Source organism: Manihot esculenta, chromosome 2 (genome assembly GCF_001659605.2).
Source record: "Manihot esculenta cultivar AM560-2 chromosome 2, M.esculenta_v8, whole genome shotgun sequence".
Taxonomy (NCBI): Eukaryota; Viridiplantae; Streptophyta; class Magnoliopsida; order Malpighiales; family Euphorbiaceae; genus Manihot; species Manihot esculenta.
In genome coordinates this window covers 11,992,933-12,007,175 of record NC_035162.2, presented here as the reverse complement: position 1 = coordinate 12,007,175, position 14,243 = coordinate 11,992,933, and the positions used below count along the sequence as shown (strand labels likewise).

Below are 14,243 nucleotides of genomic sequence, written 5' to 3'. Positions count from 1 at the left end.
AGGAATACAATCGTATCTATAAGCCTCAGATTTTTTGTTTGGTTGAGCCTCGAATTTCTGGCCATTCAGCTGATAATGTTTGTAAACAGCTAGGTTATGATAATTGGGTTCGTGTCGAGACTTTTGGTTTCAGTGGAGGTATCTGGATTTTATGGTCAGAAATATTTTTTAAGTTAACGCTTGTGTCGACAGATCCGCAATTTATTACATGCAATGTGTTACTTGATAATGGGGACTCGTGGTTAGTGAGTTTTGTGTATGCCAGCCCTGACATTAGTTTACGAAGACGTTTGTGGCATTCGGTTCTGGGTTTCAATGGAAGTGAGAAAAGTTGGTTATTGTTGGGAGATTTCAATTCTTTTACAAGCGAGAATGAACAAACCGGCTATGTTAATGTTCACAGTATTGGGGCTAGTGATTTTCGGCAATGGATTTTTGATAACTCACTTATTGATTTGGGTTTTGAAGGTACCCCTTTTACTTGGAGTAAGGGTGGTATTAATTCTTCTTATAAAGCTGCTCGATTAGACCGTTGCTTGTGTACTGAGATTTGGCACATGACATTTTCTAGAGCTACAGTTATTCATGCTCCAAAGTTGCATTCTGATCATTGTCCTATTTTTATGAATTGCTTTGGAGTTACAAATTCTTCTGTTCGTCGTTTTCATTTTCAAGCGGCTTGGACAGCTCACAAAGATTTTGTTGATGTTGTTTCCCGTGGTTGGAAGCAAAATACTTCTTTATTTGATAATTTGAAATCAACCAAAGACTCATTAAGCCAATGGAACCGATCTGAGTTTGGGAATATTTTTCATAATAAGCAGAGGTTGATCCGTCGAATTGATGGTGTTCAAAAAAGCTTAGCTATCCGGCGAACGAGAGGTTTAGTGAAGCTGGAATTTAATCTGAGACGACAGCTTGAAGATGTTTTGCAGCAGGAAGAATTATACTGGTTTCAACAATCTAGGGAGGAATGGATTGTTTCTGGTGAGAGAAATACAAGGTTTTATCATCTTTCTACCGTGATTAAACGCAAGAAGCAACAAATTCTCAAGCTGAGAAATGGGAACAATGTGTGGATTGAAGATTCTAGTCAACTTAAAGAGCTTGCTAGCGGTTACTATCAGGAGCTGTATTCGAAAGATTTGGCGGTTGACTGCAGCCATTTTGTTAGACCTGATGGGCCTGCTCTTTCTTCTTCTCAACGGTTGCTTCTGGATCGTCCTTTTTCTCATGATGAAGTATATGATGCTTTGCGCCTTATGTCTCCTTACAAGGCTCCAGGACCCGATTGTCTACAAGCAGTTTTCTTTCAGAAATCTTGGTATGCGGTAGGTTCACAGGTTTCAGCGTTTATTATTGAGGTCTTGGGCGGGAGGGAGTTTCTAGAGGAAGTTAATGAAACGGTGCTAACTCTTATTCCTAAAATTGCTTGTCCAGAATTTATTTCTCAGTTCAGACCAATTAGCTTATGTAACGTGATTTATAAGCTTGTTACAAAAGTGTTGATTAACAGATTGAAAGATGTTTTGAGCTCTCTCATTGGATTGGAACAAAGTAGCTTCGTTCCTGGCCGACAAATTATTGATAACATTGTGGTGTTTCAAGAAGTTTTGCACACTATGAGAACGTCTAAGCGATCAGGGGGTTTTATGGCAATTAAAATTGATCTTGAAAAGGCTTATGATAGACTAGATTGGGATTTTATTCAGTGGGTGCTGGGTTCTTACCACTTTTCCGATGCTTGGATTTCTAATATTATGAATTGTGTTAGAACATCTTCTATGTCAGTGTTATGGAATGGTGAGAAGTTAGAATCTTTTAAACCGACTCGTGGTGTGCGACAAGGCGATCCAATGTCTTCATATCTTTTTGTTATGTGTATTGAACAACTTTCGAGAATGTTTAAACAGCTTGTTCGTCAAGGCAGATGGAAGCCGATTCCTATCTCGAGTAATGGTCCGATGATTTCTCATCTTATGTTCGCGGATGATATGGTTTTGTTCGCAGAAGCTTCTGTGGAACAGTTGGATTTGATTTTATCATGTTTGGATGACTTTGCTAAGGTTTCCGGGCAGAAAGTGAATTTAGCTAAGTCTTCTCTTTATTTGTCGCCTTTTGTTGATAGTGATTTGGCGTCACTTTTGTCTTCAAGGTCAGGTATTCCTTTGACTGCTGATTTAGGAAAATACTTGGGTGTGCCATCTATTCATGGGAGGATTTCAGTCTCGACATATAGTAGTATTTTGGATAAAATGAGAGGCAGACTTGATGGCTGGAAGGCGAGAGCTCTATCAAAAGCTGGACGACTAACGTTAGTTCAATCAGTTCTTAATGCTATTCCTATTTTTGTGATGCAGAGTGCTCTTTTACCGGTATCGCTTTGCAATGAAATAGAGAAAATATGCAGGAACTTTATTTGGCATGGGAAGGATATGAAGCCAGCTGTACATCTGATTAATTGGGATACAATGTCCTTGCCGAAGCGGTTAGGTGGTCTTGGCATCAGAAATATGCGACAAATGAATCAGGCTCTATTAGGGAAGTTGTGTTGGCGAGCTTACAAGAATCCGCAAGCTTTGTGGGTTAGGTGCCTTTTCAATAAATATGAGTCGGGTTTTGTTCATTGGGAAGTCGCTAAGCGAGCTAATGGTTCAGTCAATTGGAAATCTTTTTGTTATGGTTTGGAGCTACTTCGAAAAGGGATAGTTGTAGATGTGAATAATGGGATGCACACTAGATTTTGGCTGGATGATTGGCTTCCGGTTGGGCCTCTTTGGAATTTTGCACTTAAACCGTTGATTGAGTTGAATATGCAGGTTTGTGTTCGATATTTCTGGGTTCCTAATGTAGGCTGGAATTGGGACATTTTAAATTCTCTTCTTCCTACTGATGTCCTTTTATATTTCCAATCAATTACTTTAGTTGATGATATATCGTGTTTGGATGGTTTTGCGTGGAAGCATTCTTCTTCTGGTTTATATACAGTTAAGTCAGGGTTTGATACGTTTTATTCAGAAGTGTCAGGATCTAATATGGATTGGCAAGGGCTGTGGAAGGTTAGGGTGCCACAGCGAATTCAAGTGTTTTTGTGGGAAGTGGCACATGAGAAAATCATGGTTAATGTTCAACGCTGAAAGCGAAAATTTATTGATTATGATTTATGTCCTCTTTGTAGAGTTGCAAGTGAATCTGTTTTGCATGCTCTACGAGATTGCCAACATGTGAAACAAATTTGGAATTCCCTTTTACCTTCCAATTTCGTTTCTCTATTTTTTGATATTTTGAATGTGCCTTTATGGCTATCTGCTAATATAGAAAAAGTAGGGTTATTGGCTAATGGAATACCATGGGATGTGCTTTTTAGTTCGGTCGTTTGGTGGTTATGGAAGCGAAGAAACTTGTTGGTTTTTAATGAGAATAATGACCAGGATACTATTGATGCGTCCTTTATTCAGCTTCGAGCAAAAGAATATGTTCATGCATGGAGGTTTTCGATGCAGGCTGGGTCTGGACCGAGAGGCCGGTCTTTGAAGTATGTTGGGTGGTAGTGAATTCCGATGGTAGTGCATTGTTGTCAGCAGGAAGGGCAAGTTGTGCAGGTTGTTTTCGAAACAATGAAGGTAGATGGCTTTTGGGCTTTCAACGGTTTTTGGGCAATTGTGGAGCAATGAAAGCTGAGCTATGGGGAATATATTATGCTTTAGTATTAGCATGGGATTCAGGGTGGAAGAAGATTGAAGTTCAAACGGATTCTCAACTCGCGTTAGATTTACTTGCAGGTAGAGGTGCAGGAGTTTTTAGAGTTGCTAATTTGGTGAGGAATTGTCGTGATCTTATCAATAGAAGCTGGGAAGTCAAGATGGTAAAAATTTACAGGGAAGCAAATGCGGTAGCGGATCGTTTGACTAGTTTAACCATTGGTGATGATTTTAATTTGAAAATTCATCAATGGCCTCCTGTTACTATTAAATTTTTACTGGATGCTGATAAGTTGGGGCTTTCATGGCCTAAATTAATAAAATAAGGGCTTTATCCCTCTTTTTCTAAAAAAAAAAAAAGTTATCTTTCGTAATAGAGAAAATATTATTAATAAATTTACATAATAATTTACTTTTATATATGTGTGAAATGGATCAAATTATATATAACAGGATTGCAGCTTCATTTTAATTTTAGTTGTAAGTAGTTTAAATATATTGATATTTTAAAATTTAAAGTGACACCTTTTTTTTTTAATATTTAGAACTACTGTATTTGAGATGCTTAGTGTTCTAAGAGCATGGATTATGGATAGGAGATGGGAGAGAAATTGAGAGTAACAAGAAGACAAAGGAGAGGAAAATTTGATTTGATCAAGGCAGATGCAGCTTGCTTTTCTTGCAGGTTTCAGACGGAGAGTTTTAAGCATTTAGTTTTCTTCTTAAAATTTTCAAAATAAGGAAATTTCGGTATAAATTATCATAAATCTCCTGTGTATATATAGGGTAACGCAAACAAACCACATGATTTGGTGTCCGTTCGGGCCACGTAAAAGCGGCAAAAAATTTTCCCTCAGACCACTGTTATCTCGTCCTCGTATTGAAAGTTTGTCTTCTTCCTTTTCAATCTTCCCAACAAACACTCCCCGTTAAAGATTAACCAACATCTCGTTTAAGCTGCTAGATTTTTTTTTTTTAAATTGTACTGAATAACCTTTGAAAAAAAGTAGTCAATTCCAAAGCTTCAAAATGCAATGAATCGCATTAATTCAGGGTTTGGCAGGCACATGGTATGCTGGTGTAGTACCATAGCATTTATATTATGACCAATAAATTTTAGATATTTTTTTCCAACTCAAATCTGGGAGGGGCAGACGCAGTCCGCATGTAAGGTAGTGAGAAGATGCCTTCTGTTTTTTATTTGTCGAAAAAATTAAGAATATTATATAACGTAGATTAAAAGTTTTGGCATTTCTTATCTCTGATCTGTTCCTAAAAGAATAAGAAAAGAACTGAGTGAGGATTTTTAGAGATCAGCAGCCTCTCTCTTCATTCTTATTCTTTCTTCTCATAATAGTACAAAGGAGAAAAAAAAAACCATGTTCACACCAGGGAAGGAGGAGAAGGGATTCCTGAAAGGGTCTGATCACAGCGAGAGAGAATCCTTTGCTTACCCGCCATATGCAATCAATCTATTGACTTTTTTGTTTTTCTTTTTGGGTTTTTGTTCAAAATTCATCTAACCTGTCATGCATCATAAGATAAATTCCATTAGGGATAGGATCAGAATATTAACGTCAAGCAATTGCGAAAGGCCAAAGTTTGGTTACTATAATCTATAAAAGCTAAATTTGTGTGTGCTATGAGCCAATAAGTCAATTGTGCTTCTGTGTGATTTTTTTTCAAAAAAAAAAAATTATATTAAGAAGGTAGACTACATTCCTAATACAATAATCAAATTCAGATCTGAAAAGCCAGTCCAATAAAATGAGTTCAAATAAACTGAGGAAATTAATGAAAAAAAAAACAAACCAACAGTCTATTCATTCTTCCAGCAAAAATGTCAGGCATCAATTGAATTTAGAGCAAATTCTGTGTAAGAACGAATTTGACAAGTATATAATTGAATTTAGAATAAGTTTGAATTTTGAAAATAATATTTATGGCAGATTTAAATTTTGTGTTTTAAGTTTCTGTTGTTCGAGTTTTATAATAGCTATTTCTCTTGTGGAGTCTGAAGATAAAATGGTTACCAGCAAGTAGAAATATTACTGCTTATGCTGTGTGCTGCAACAGTTTCATTAATTAACATTTAAATTGCTAATAAATCTCTATCCTGCAAAACGTGGAGGGTTTACACAATCCAACTATTATGAGAGAGATGTTACGTCAACCGTCGTCCACGAATTCTAAGCATAAGGCATAAGGGTAATGATGGTATCACCAAAGGAACCTATTTTTAGAAGTTTCCTACTTCCCAACAGTATTAACCGGTACGTTAATTCTTTGATTCATATTTATGGCTATGGGCTGGCACCTACTGACTAGAGGAATCTATAATGCCCTAATTCCTAGAACTCGGCAATTTGGCTGGTTGTTGGGCTTGCAGCCCAGTTGTGGCTTTCATGTCAAAGACAACCACCATCCATTTTGAATTCCAAGTTACGTCCTGCTAAGGGATGATTCTCAAAATTAAATTGATTCAATTTAAAATCACAATTAATCGAGACATACTCGCTCAAAATTAGATTAAACCTTCTGAAAATTCAATCAAACTCAATTACTATGAAAAAAAATAAAATTAAATTAATGGTTGAATTTGATTTAACCGTGATCAAACTAAATCTTAATTGACAATTCCGATTCAGGCCGGTGGTCACATCTGCCCCAAGTTATTCTATGCCCATAAAAGCAGCCCCGTTTCTGCTGAACAACAGTACCAGCGAAATAAAGCAAGGAATCCTAAGTGAACCTCGAAGCAATGCCATTATCTCTATCAGAATTCACATGGATACATTAATAGGCAATCCAGATGTTTATATTCCTTGCATCAGGAAGACTTCAGTTCAGTTGAATTTTGCATGGTTGGAGTTTCCCCTCAAGCTCAACTAGTCTGGCCGGGCGTAGTTCACAGTAACCTTGACCACACATTTTTGGACCATTACTAACGGATTCTTCCACACAACATCAACACAGATAGAAGGGAAACTTAAGCACACTTATTGGTCCCCAAAGACCACATATGAAATCCAAAATCATCAGAAAAAAAAAATTCTCGATTGTTTCTTCATTCTCGCAAATAATTCTTTTTGAGTTCTTAGCTAAGAAAACAATGAAAAGCCTCCTCCCACAAAATATTCATATCAGCTGTGCCATTAAATTAACCAAAATGAGAACCTGACATTTTGTTGCAAATATAAAATGAACTAGGGAATAATTTGAACTCATTGATCATACATCATGCATCTTGACAGGGTTGGTTGTGATTGAAAGTAGCAGGCCAATTCAAAATGCTGTCGTTCAACCAGTTCGATTTGAGAAGCCAGTTGCCCACAAGACCAAACGGAATACAGCAACAATTCACGCTACTTGGATGTGCTATCAACTAAATTTACCTATTTCCATCTTCTTCTTGATTGCCTTTTGACCATGATATATAAATGAATCCAGTATTCCAGAAACAGTGAAAACGCCTAAGCACAGAATTACAAATAAATTGAGACATTAAATCAAAGACGAACAAATAATAAAATCAAAGTTGTTAGGAATACGTGTGTGTGTGTGTGTGTGTGTGTGTTTTCTTGTTGGCATATGTTGCATACAAATTTTAGATTGACATGGATACAAAGAAATGCATTCCGAAACCAAATAAAACAAGCATGATATAACCATATATGACAGATGCAAAAGTTTAGGATGGTTACCTCCAACAATAGCACAGACATTTGTTAGGAAGTGCAAAAATGACACATGCTCCTCTGTGAATGTCACCTGCAAGGTCCAGATGGAAAAGTCAGGACAAAAAAATCCCTATTATCAGCAGAAAGTTCCGACAGTGACCACATATTCTTTATGCTGCAAAATTTAAACATGTATAGTTGCCTGGCATGAGCATGGAACCCACCTTAATTGGGGAAAGGTCATAAAAGAAGAAAACTCCAGGTAGAGATTGATGAAAACCCCCTTGTGCACCGCTAAAATGTTCAGTCACGGAAAACTGGAAAAGAAACATTCCAGTTATTCCATATCAGTAGAAATTTAATAATATAAAAGAATTTAAACTGAAACTTGTTTGCAACGCTCCACACCTGGTTTGACTGAATTGTGTTCCCACTAATATCTGTGTATACAGTAGGTACAACCTGAAAAACAAAGACCATCTCAGTAAAACCCAAGGGCAAATATTAATTTTTCTTAATTACTTGGTCACACTCCAAATTGAAAGGATAAGTGATAGAAAGTAACAAAAAAAGCATCTATCCATGACAACGACCTTGATAAAATACTGGTACATTCCACCTGGAGTTTCTTGCGTCCAGTGCACTCTGAAAGTTGAGAAGAATTAGAGATGCCAATGTATATGTGTCATATTAGGTTAAGAGTAAAAAGAGTACACACTTAAAGAAAAATAGATAGAGTAAGAAAGCAGGTCTTAAGGATAGAGAATTACCCATCAAGAGGATTTACAACACCAGGAAAATATTCTCCAAAAGATAGCCTATTAATCTGGTGACTTATCTGGCATCACAATCAAATTGGTCATGTGACTTTTCCAACAAAACATGATAACTGGATCACAACAAATTTAACTGTCTCCTTTTTTTATCACAATTTCCGTTAATGGATGTCTAATATCCTGGTAGGGCAAAGGTGTAGATTGTCTCTTACATTAAAACTGTCCTTTTGAAATGCCAGTAGATCGTGGACATGAACATTTGATTGTTGAAAGCTCTTGCCAGGTGCAAAGTGAAAATTACCAGCCACCTTATTAACTTCCAAAAATCCATAAATATTGCATCCTTCACCTTCCTCATCCTTAATCTTTTGTAGAAAACCTTCCCTTTTGCACTGAACATCAATACGCAAATGCTTATCACTTTCATCCAACCATGAACTCCCAAATATAATACAAGAGTGGGAGTAGCACAACCACATCTAATCCAAAGGTTGCTTATCTCCAGAAAACATAAAAAATTTGAAAAACGAGCCAACAAACCTGGTCAATCACATCAGGATTTGACATTGCCCAGCCTTTTCTTCGATATGCTTCACGAACTTCCTCACAAGAATTACAACAATCCTCGTCCGACTGCAATATACAAGAAAATATCAGAAAGCGCTGCAGAGTAATAGAGATTATACTTGCAACAAAAGCCCCTAAATTTGATGTTTTTCTTTTTCCTTTTTTTTTGAAAGGTACAACAGTATGAAAATGTTAGAATGCTGAGCTGATTAATTGACAATTTGATGTGGCAGCACACTTATTTTTCTCACAGCAATGCCTGACTGATAAGCTTACCGCTTCAGCACCATAACATGAGCCACAATATGTCTCATTATGCTCAAGCCTACCACCATGTCTCTGCAAAGGCTTTTCAATCTGCACCAATTAGAAAAAGTAATAAGTAACATGAGGAAGACAGAGAGAGGAAAAAAAACTATAATTTTACATACGCTATATGTTAGATGAGAAGGTTGTGAATTTATGTTGCCTTAAGATAAATAATAACAATGCTCCTTCCAAGAAACTACCTGCTATACCTTAAAATCTCTAATTTACTATCTACAGCTCTTAAGATCAGATAAAATGTAAAGATGATTTATGAAGCAGCAAGATTGAATAAAACAGGTGAAGACCTATCAATGACACCTATCAGCCATATCTTTCATTCTATGACACAATAATTCAATAACCCAGACTTGTATCATCAAAAACTGAGACAAATAATTTACAGTGAGTCAGATTGTTGTACAGACACATCTTAGCACCACTTATTCTTTGCAAGAATTATTTATTTTCATTCATCATCTCTTTGCTTCTAAAATTGTCAAAGACAAATTAATATATCCCTATGCGTGAGTAGGGAAGAGTTCATCCTTGAGTAAGATTCCAACTCTCACTTCAATCATAAGAAAAGTTAAGATAAAACCTAGTGCACAAAGACAAACTTGATATTTGCATGCACAATTTCACACTGTCATGATAACAACTTGATGAGATAATGGATTTGCAATCAGATACATCCTACATGGAAAGTACATACTTTCTACCACAAGTTTTTTTTACAGTTACCACAAGTATCAATATAGAACATTTGAAGAGAAATTAAAAAAAACTCAATCCAACACATGATAAAATAACAGTGTGGTTCCCAACAGAGATCTTCAGCAATAAAGTATTGCAAACCTTAGGAGCACCGATACCATCTTGCCGTGCTTCTATTACATTGCCCTGGGAATCTAGTCTTTTCTTGAAAATATCATGTTTCTGCAAGATATACATGACGTTTTTAGACATAGCTCTTGTAAACTTCCCAAGAAATCAGTCAAAACTCATAAGAATGGTGCTCTGCATATTCATTAACATAGAGGAGTGATGCCTAATTAACCAAAAAAAAAGGAGCAAGAGATTGTGATTCCTTGTGATACATACTACATCAAGATGCTGCTCTCCACTGATATCCATGGCATCAAGGCTGAGAATAGAACATGGAAGGGCTGGAAAAGTGATGTCAAACTGCACTTTCAGGCACAAACAGGGATGCAGATTTATTAATGTAGTATAAAGCATAAAATGCAGAAAAACCTTTTAGGAAATATACAACCTAAAAGAATTAAAAAGGGAAAAAAATGGTTTGAAGAATAGATGCTCGTGATAACTATTCAGTATTAGCAAAAACTAAAAAATTAACAATTCAGCATTAGCAAAAAAAAAATTAACAAAGTTTTTTAACTATGATAAACAAAGCAAAATGTGCAAGGAATCCAAATGGAAAAAACGCTTAAAGTCTAATGAAAGGATAATTTTGAACATTATAATAGTAAATCAATTTCCTATCATGAAGAAGGAAATTGATGCTAGTTATTTGTTAAAGTAGGGTATTACATTGATACGTAAAGTTTCTCCTCTTGAAGTATCCACTACAAGCTTTGTTTCAGTTACAGCATGGAGATACAATCCTGCAAAAACAAGAAATTCCAAAAGACACTTATGCAATTTCTTGAGGGGGAAAAACTGTGTCATTGGTAAACTTATAACCACAAACAGTTATGTTGAATATAAAAGAGCAATTAGGTCAACAACACTAGTACATCAAATAAACTAAAATTCTATCAATTTTGTAATCCTTAATTCCAGGTTCTTATAATAAACCAGATAAACGTGAAGTTAGCAGCATAGAATCAATATGTTCACAAGATTACTACTGAAGCAATAAGGATTTTAAGATGGATACGAGGAAAAAGAATTATGGAGAGGATAAGGAGTTAATGCATCTGTAGGACAATGGAAGCAGAATCCAAAGAAAAGTTTGGAGAAGCAAGATTGAGATAATTTGGACATATGCATTCTGAACCAGAAAATGCACCAATACGGAAAATTGATCACATTGAGGTGTTGCATTGTAAGATGCATGTACAGGATTTACTTCATATTCAGATAAATCTGTAGTGGACTTCCTATATGATCTTCAAATAAGTTCCATATTCAGCGTTGGGTCCATTTGATTTCATGGATTTGATGGAGATGACAATAACCCTATCCCTAAAAATTAGGTTGACTGGGAACAAAAGAAGCATATAATGGTGGTTGAAAAAGTTCTAGTGAAATTTTCAATGCATGCTAATCGACCAATAGCAACTCAAGGCACTGAAAACAGGGCAGGGCAAGCTGATTAATATTCTAGACAACATTAGGAAAATAACTCATTCAAAACGCAAAAGGAGGGGGTAAAACATAAGAGATTAAAGTTTCTAATAAGTAAACAAATTAAAAATTCATTATCCAAATCCATATGCTATCTTTTACTGCTTATAATCCAATGTTACATGATATTTATCTGTAAGAATTTACATCTAGCATTAATTAATTCATGTCCAAAAAGCTTGATTCACTAGCCACAAAGAGGAATCTCAAAGGACAGCATAAACCCCAGCTAGCACACGAATAAGAGCTCCACGTGTAATTATAGCTTTATTCAGAAAAAATCAAAATTTTCAATTCAGCATATTACGAAAGCAGCAAACTTTTTCAACCCAATAGAGGGGAAAATTGCCTATCATACAAGACACCAAGCTTTCCTCTAATTCCAAATTATCAACTCAATTCCAGGATAAAACGATAACTAATCAAAATAGCACGAATATAGATCCAAATAATTGAAAATAAAAAAAAATTGAGAGATAATTAAAAACCCTAGGGTTTTTATGAACATACGGAGCTCAGAGAAGAAGAGGAGAAACATGACGATAGAGGAGGCGATGGTTATAATGCCACCGGAGAGTGTACGGCTGTAGAAATCCTCGTTGATTTTAGGAAAGGCGTCAAAACTCCTAACCTTGCTGATTATGCCCTCCATCTTCCAAAGAGGTCGATGGATGTTGCAGTGAATGAAATCAAAATTGAAACGGAGAAATAAACAATAACGATGAACAATAAAAATCAAATTGGGGATGTCTCCCGTGCAGGTGGGAGAAAGAAATCGATCTGGTTATTGCTTGAATTTCGATCGAGAGATCGCTCAGTGCCGACCTGTGCCTTACGGGTCTTTTTGTGGCGTTTGTAATTGGGTTTATTTTCCTTTCTTTTCTTTTCTTTTCATTCCTTCCAGCTTCCAATTGGATTTGTCGCCGGAAGAGAATGGCCTCTTTTTACTGCTGTAATTTCGCACCTGGATAATTACTGCAAATTTCGGAATTACAATGTTCTTTTTATGAAGAATTTGGGGAATATTAAAACAAGTGAATAAACCCTAATTGAAAAAACACAATACTTCGTTTGGCAGGGGAAAAGTGAAGTAAAATCTTTTCAAATAAAAATTTATCATGTAAAATTTTTCACAATTTTAAAATCTTTATATTTTTTAAAATTATTTTGAAAGAATGAAAAGTCTTTTAAAAATAAAATATTTTTCACTCACTAGTTTAATGGTTGAAAGTGAAGTTTTTTCAAAAAAATTTAAAATTTATATTTAAAGAATAAATCTCTTTTAAATATAAATTTAAGATTTTTTAAAATGTAAATAACTTCTAATTACTTGTAAAAAACTTCATCCAAACGAAGGTTAAAGGAAACCGGGCATTTTTTGGGTCCAAGATAATAGGTCTAGGAAAAGCTTAGCCTAAAACCAGCATAACAGGCCCCTTTAACCCATAAAGGTTCACAAGTAAAGCCCAAGTTACGTAAATCAAGGTCAACACCCAAAAACTGAGGCCCAAATGCTTAAATCACTACTTTAGATCTTTTGGGTTTCTTAGATTTAACCCAAAAAAAAAAATAAAACTGAGGTTTAAACCCGTATGGAAGCAAGACTCAGAAACTAGATGATGGGGACAGCCGAAGTTAACAAAAATTCCACATCAAGAAGGCATTAAAAAAAAAAAAAAACCTAAGACAGAGTGAGTTGCTAGGCTGAAGAATTTCCCATCAAAGCCAAGTTGGGTTATTTTGCCCATTTTTCACTTAATGGATGAAAAATACTACTCTAAAAATGATTAGTACTTGGAATAATAAAGGTAAATTTCTCCACGGAACAAGCTGCTTCTTCTTTTTCTTTTGGCAAATATATACACGTGAAAATTCTGCAAGAGGATCACAATTTTACGCAACATTTCAGCTTTTCCTTCCCACACCACTATGTAGTAAAATCAAATCATATTTCTGCTTTAACTTGATGATTTCCCTTTCAATATCCATTTCGATTTAAGAACAATATTTCTTCGTGTTCAATTGGAAAATCATTGTTGCTACTCTTTTTTCTTAAAAAAAATATATTTTTATTTTTTATCAATCAACCTGATTGATAAGACAATGTTACTGTTAGAGAATTTTTTATAGACTTGGGAGATTGAGTTCTAAATCAGCAATGCACTATTCCAACTATCGGAGTAGAATTGGGTTGGACATCACATAATTCGCATCAAAATTATGAACGAAATAAGATAGGCAACAATTTAAAATTTAAAAAAAAATTAACACGAAATAACTATTTTAATTATTGATTAAATGTGTTTTTAAGCTCTGACAAATTTTAAAAAATTCAGTCATTGAAACTCTTAAATAAATAATATTAATTAATTAAGTGAAAAAATTAAATGTCACCCACTTTTTGGTTAAATGGACAGAATTCCATTCATTTCTACTCTAAATTCTTACCATATACGTAGTTGATATTTTATTGAGAAAAATAGAATTCATCCATTTTTTATTGTTGTGTCCTCTATAGCCATTGTTCTATCTATAATTGCAGGATTGATTATGAAGTATTCCATTTTTTTTTTTTTTTGCAATTTTCTCTCTCATTCACCGCTCTTTCCTCTTCTTTTTTCTCTCTTTATTACTTTTCATAAAAACGTCTGTTTTACAATTTCTATTTTTTATGCATTTAAGGTGCACAATCTATCTCTCTCTTTCCATTGACTCTTCCTTTTCTTTTTTTTTTTTTTTCCTATTGCTGGACTTTTTTTCTTTCTTTAAATTCCTATTTCATTTTTCCAAGAGTTCTCACCAGAATATAAGAGTATTCATAAATTTAAGAAACATGA

The 14,243-nt window shown here is 35.0% G+C and overlaps 1 protein-coding gene across 1 annotated transcript; it reads right to left on the bottom strand.

The window, feature by feature from the left end:
- Nucleotides 1-6,739: 6,739 nt before the first annotated feature.
- On the bottom strand, nucleotides 6,740-12,389 carry LOC110609722 (endoplasmic reticulum-Golgi intermediate compartment protein 3). The gene is made up of 13 exons (XM_021749500.2): nucleotides 11,917-12,389; nucleotides 10,588-10,661; nucleotides 10,135-10,218; nucleotides 9,889-9,969; nucleotides 9,001-9,081; nucleotides 8,698-8,790; nucleotides 8,370-8,549; nucleotides 8,152-8,219; nucleotides 7,975-8,026; nucleotides 7,790-7,843; nucleotides 7,606-7,698; nucleotides 7,406-7,472; nucleotides 6,740-7,174 (listed from the first exon to the last, which is right to left on the bottom strand). Exons 1-13 carry the CDS (start codon nucleotides 12,056-12,058, stop codon nucleotides 7,083-7,085), a joined length of 1,161 nt encoding a protein of 386 aa, XP_021605192.1. The 5' UTR covers nucleotides 12,059-12,389; the 3' UTR covers nucleotides 6,740-7,082.
- Between the last annotated feature and the right edge of the window lie 1,854 nt (nucleotides 12,390-14,243).

What these genes read in the sequence shown, in the direction of transcription:
- LOC110609722 (XM_021749500.2), bottom strand. Translation starts at nt 12,058, where the DNA reads ATGGAGGGCATAATCAGCAAGGTTAGGAGTTTTGACGCCTTTCCTAAA. An exon ending in GAGAAACTTTACGTATCAAT is followed by an intron (nt 10,219 to 10,587) that starts GTAATACCCTAC and finishes CTGAAAGTGCAG; the next exon opens with TTTGACATCACTTTTCCAGC. An exon ending in CATGTTATGGTGCTGAAGCG is followed by an intron (nt 8,791 to 9,000) that starts GTAAGCTTATCA and finishes TGTATATTGCAG; the next exon opens with TCGGACGAGGATTGTTGTAA.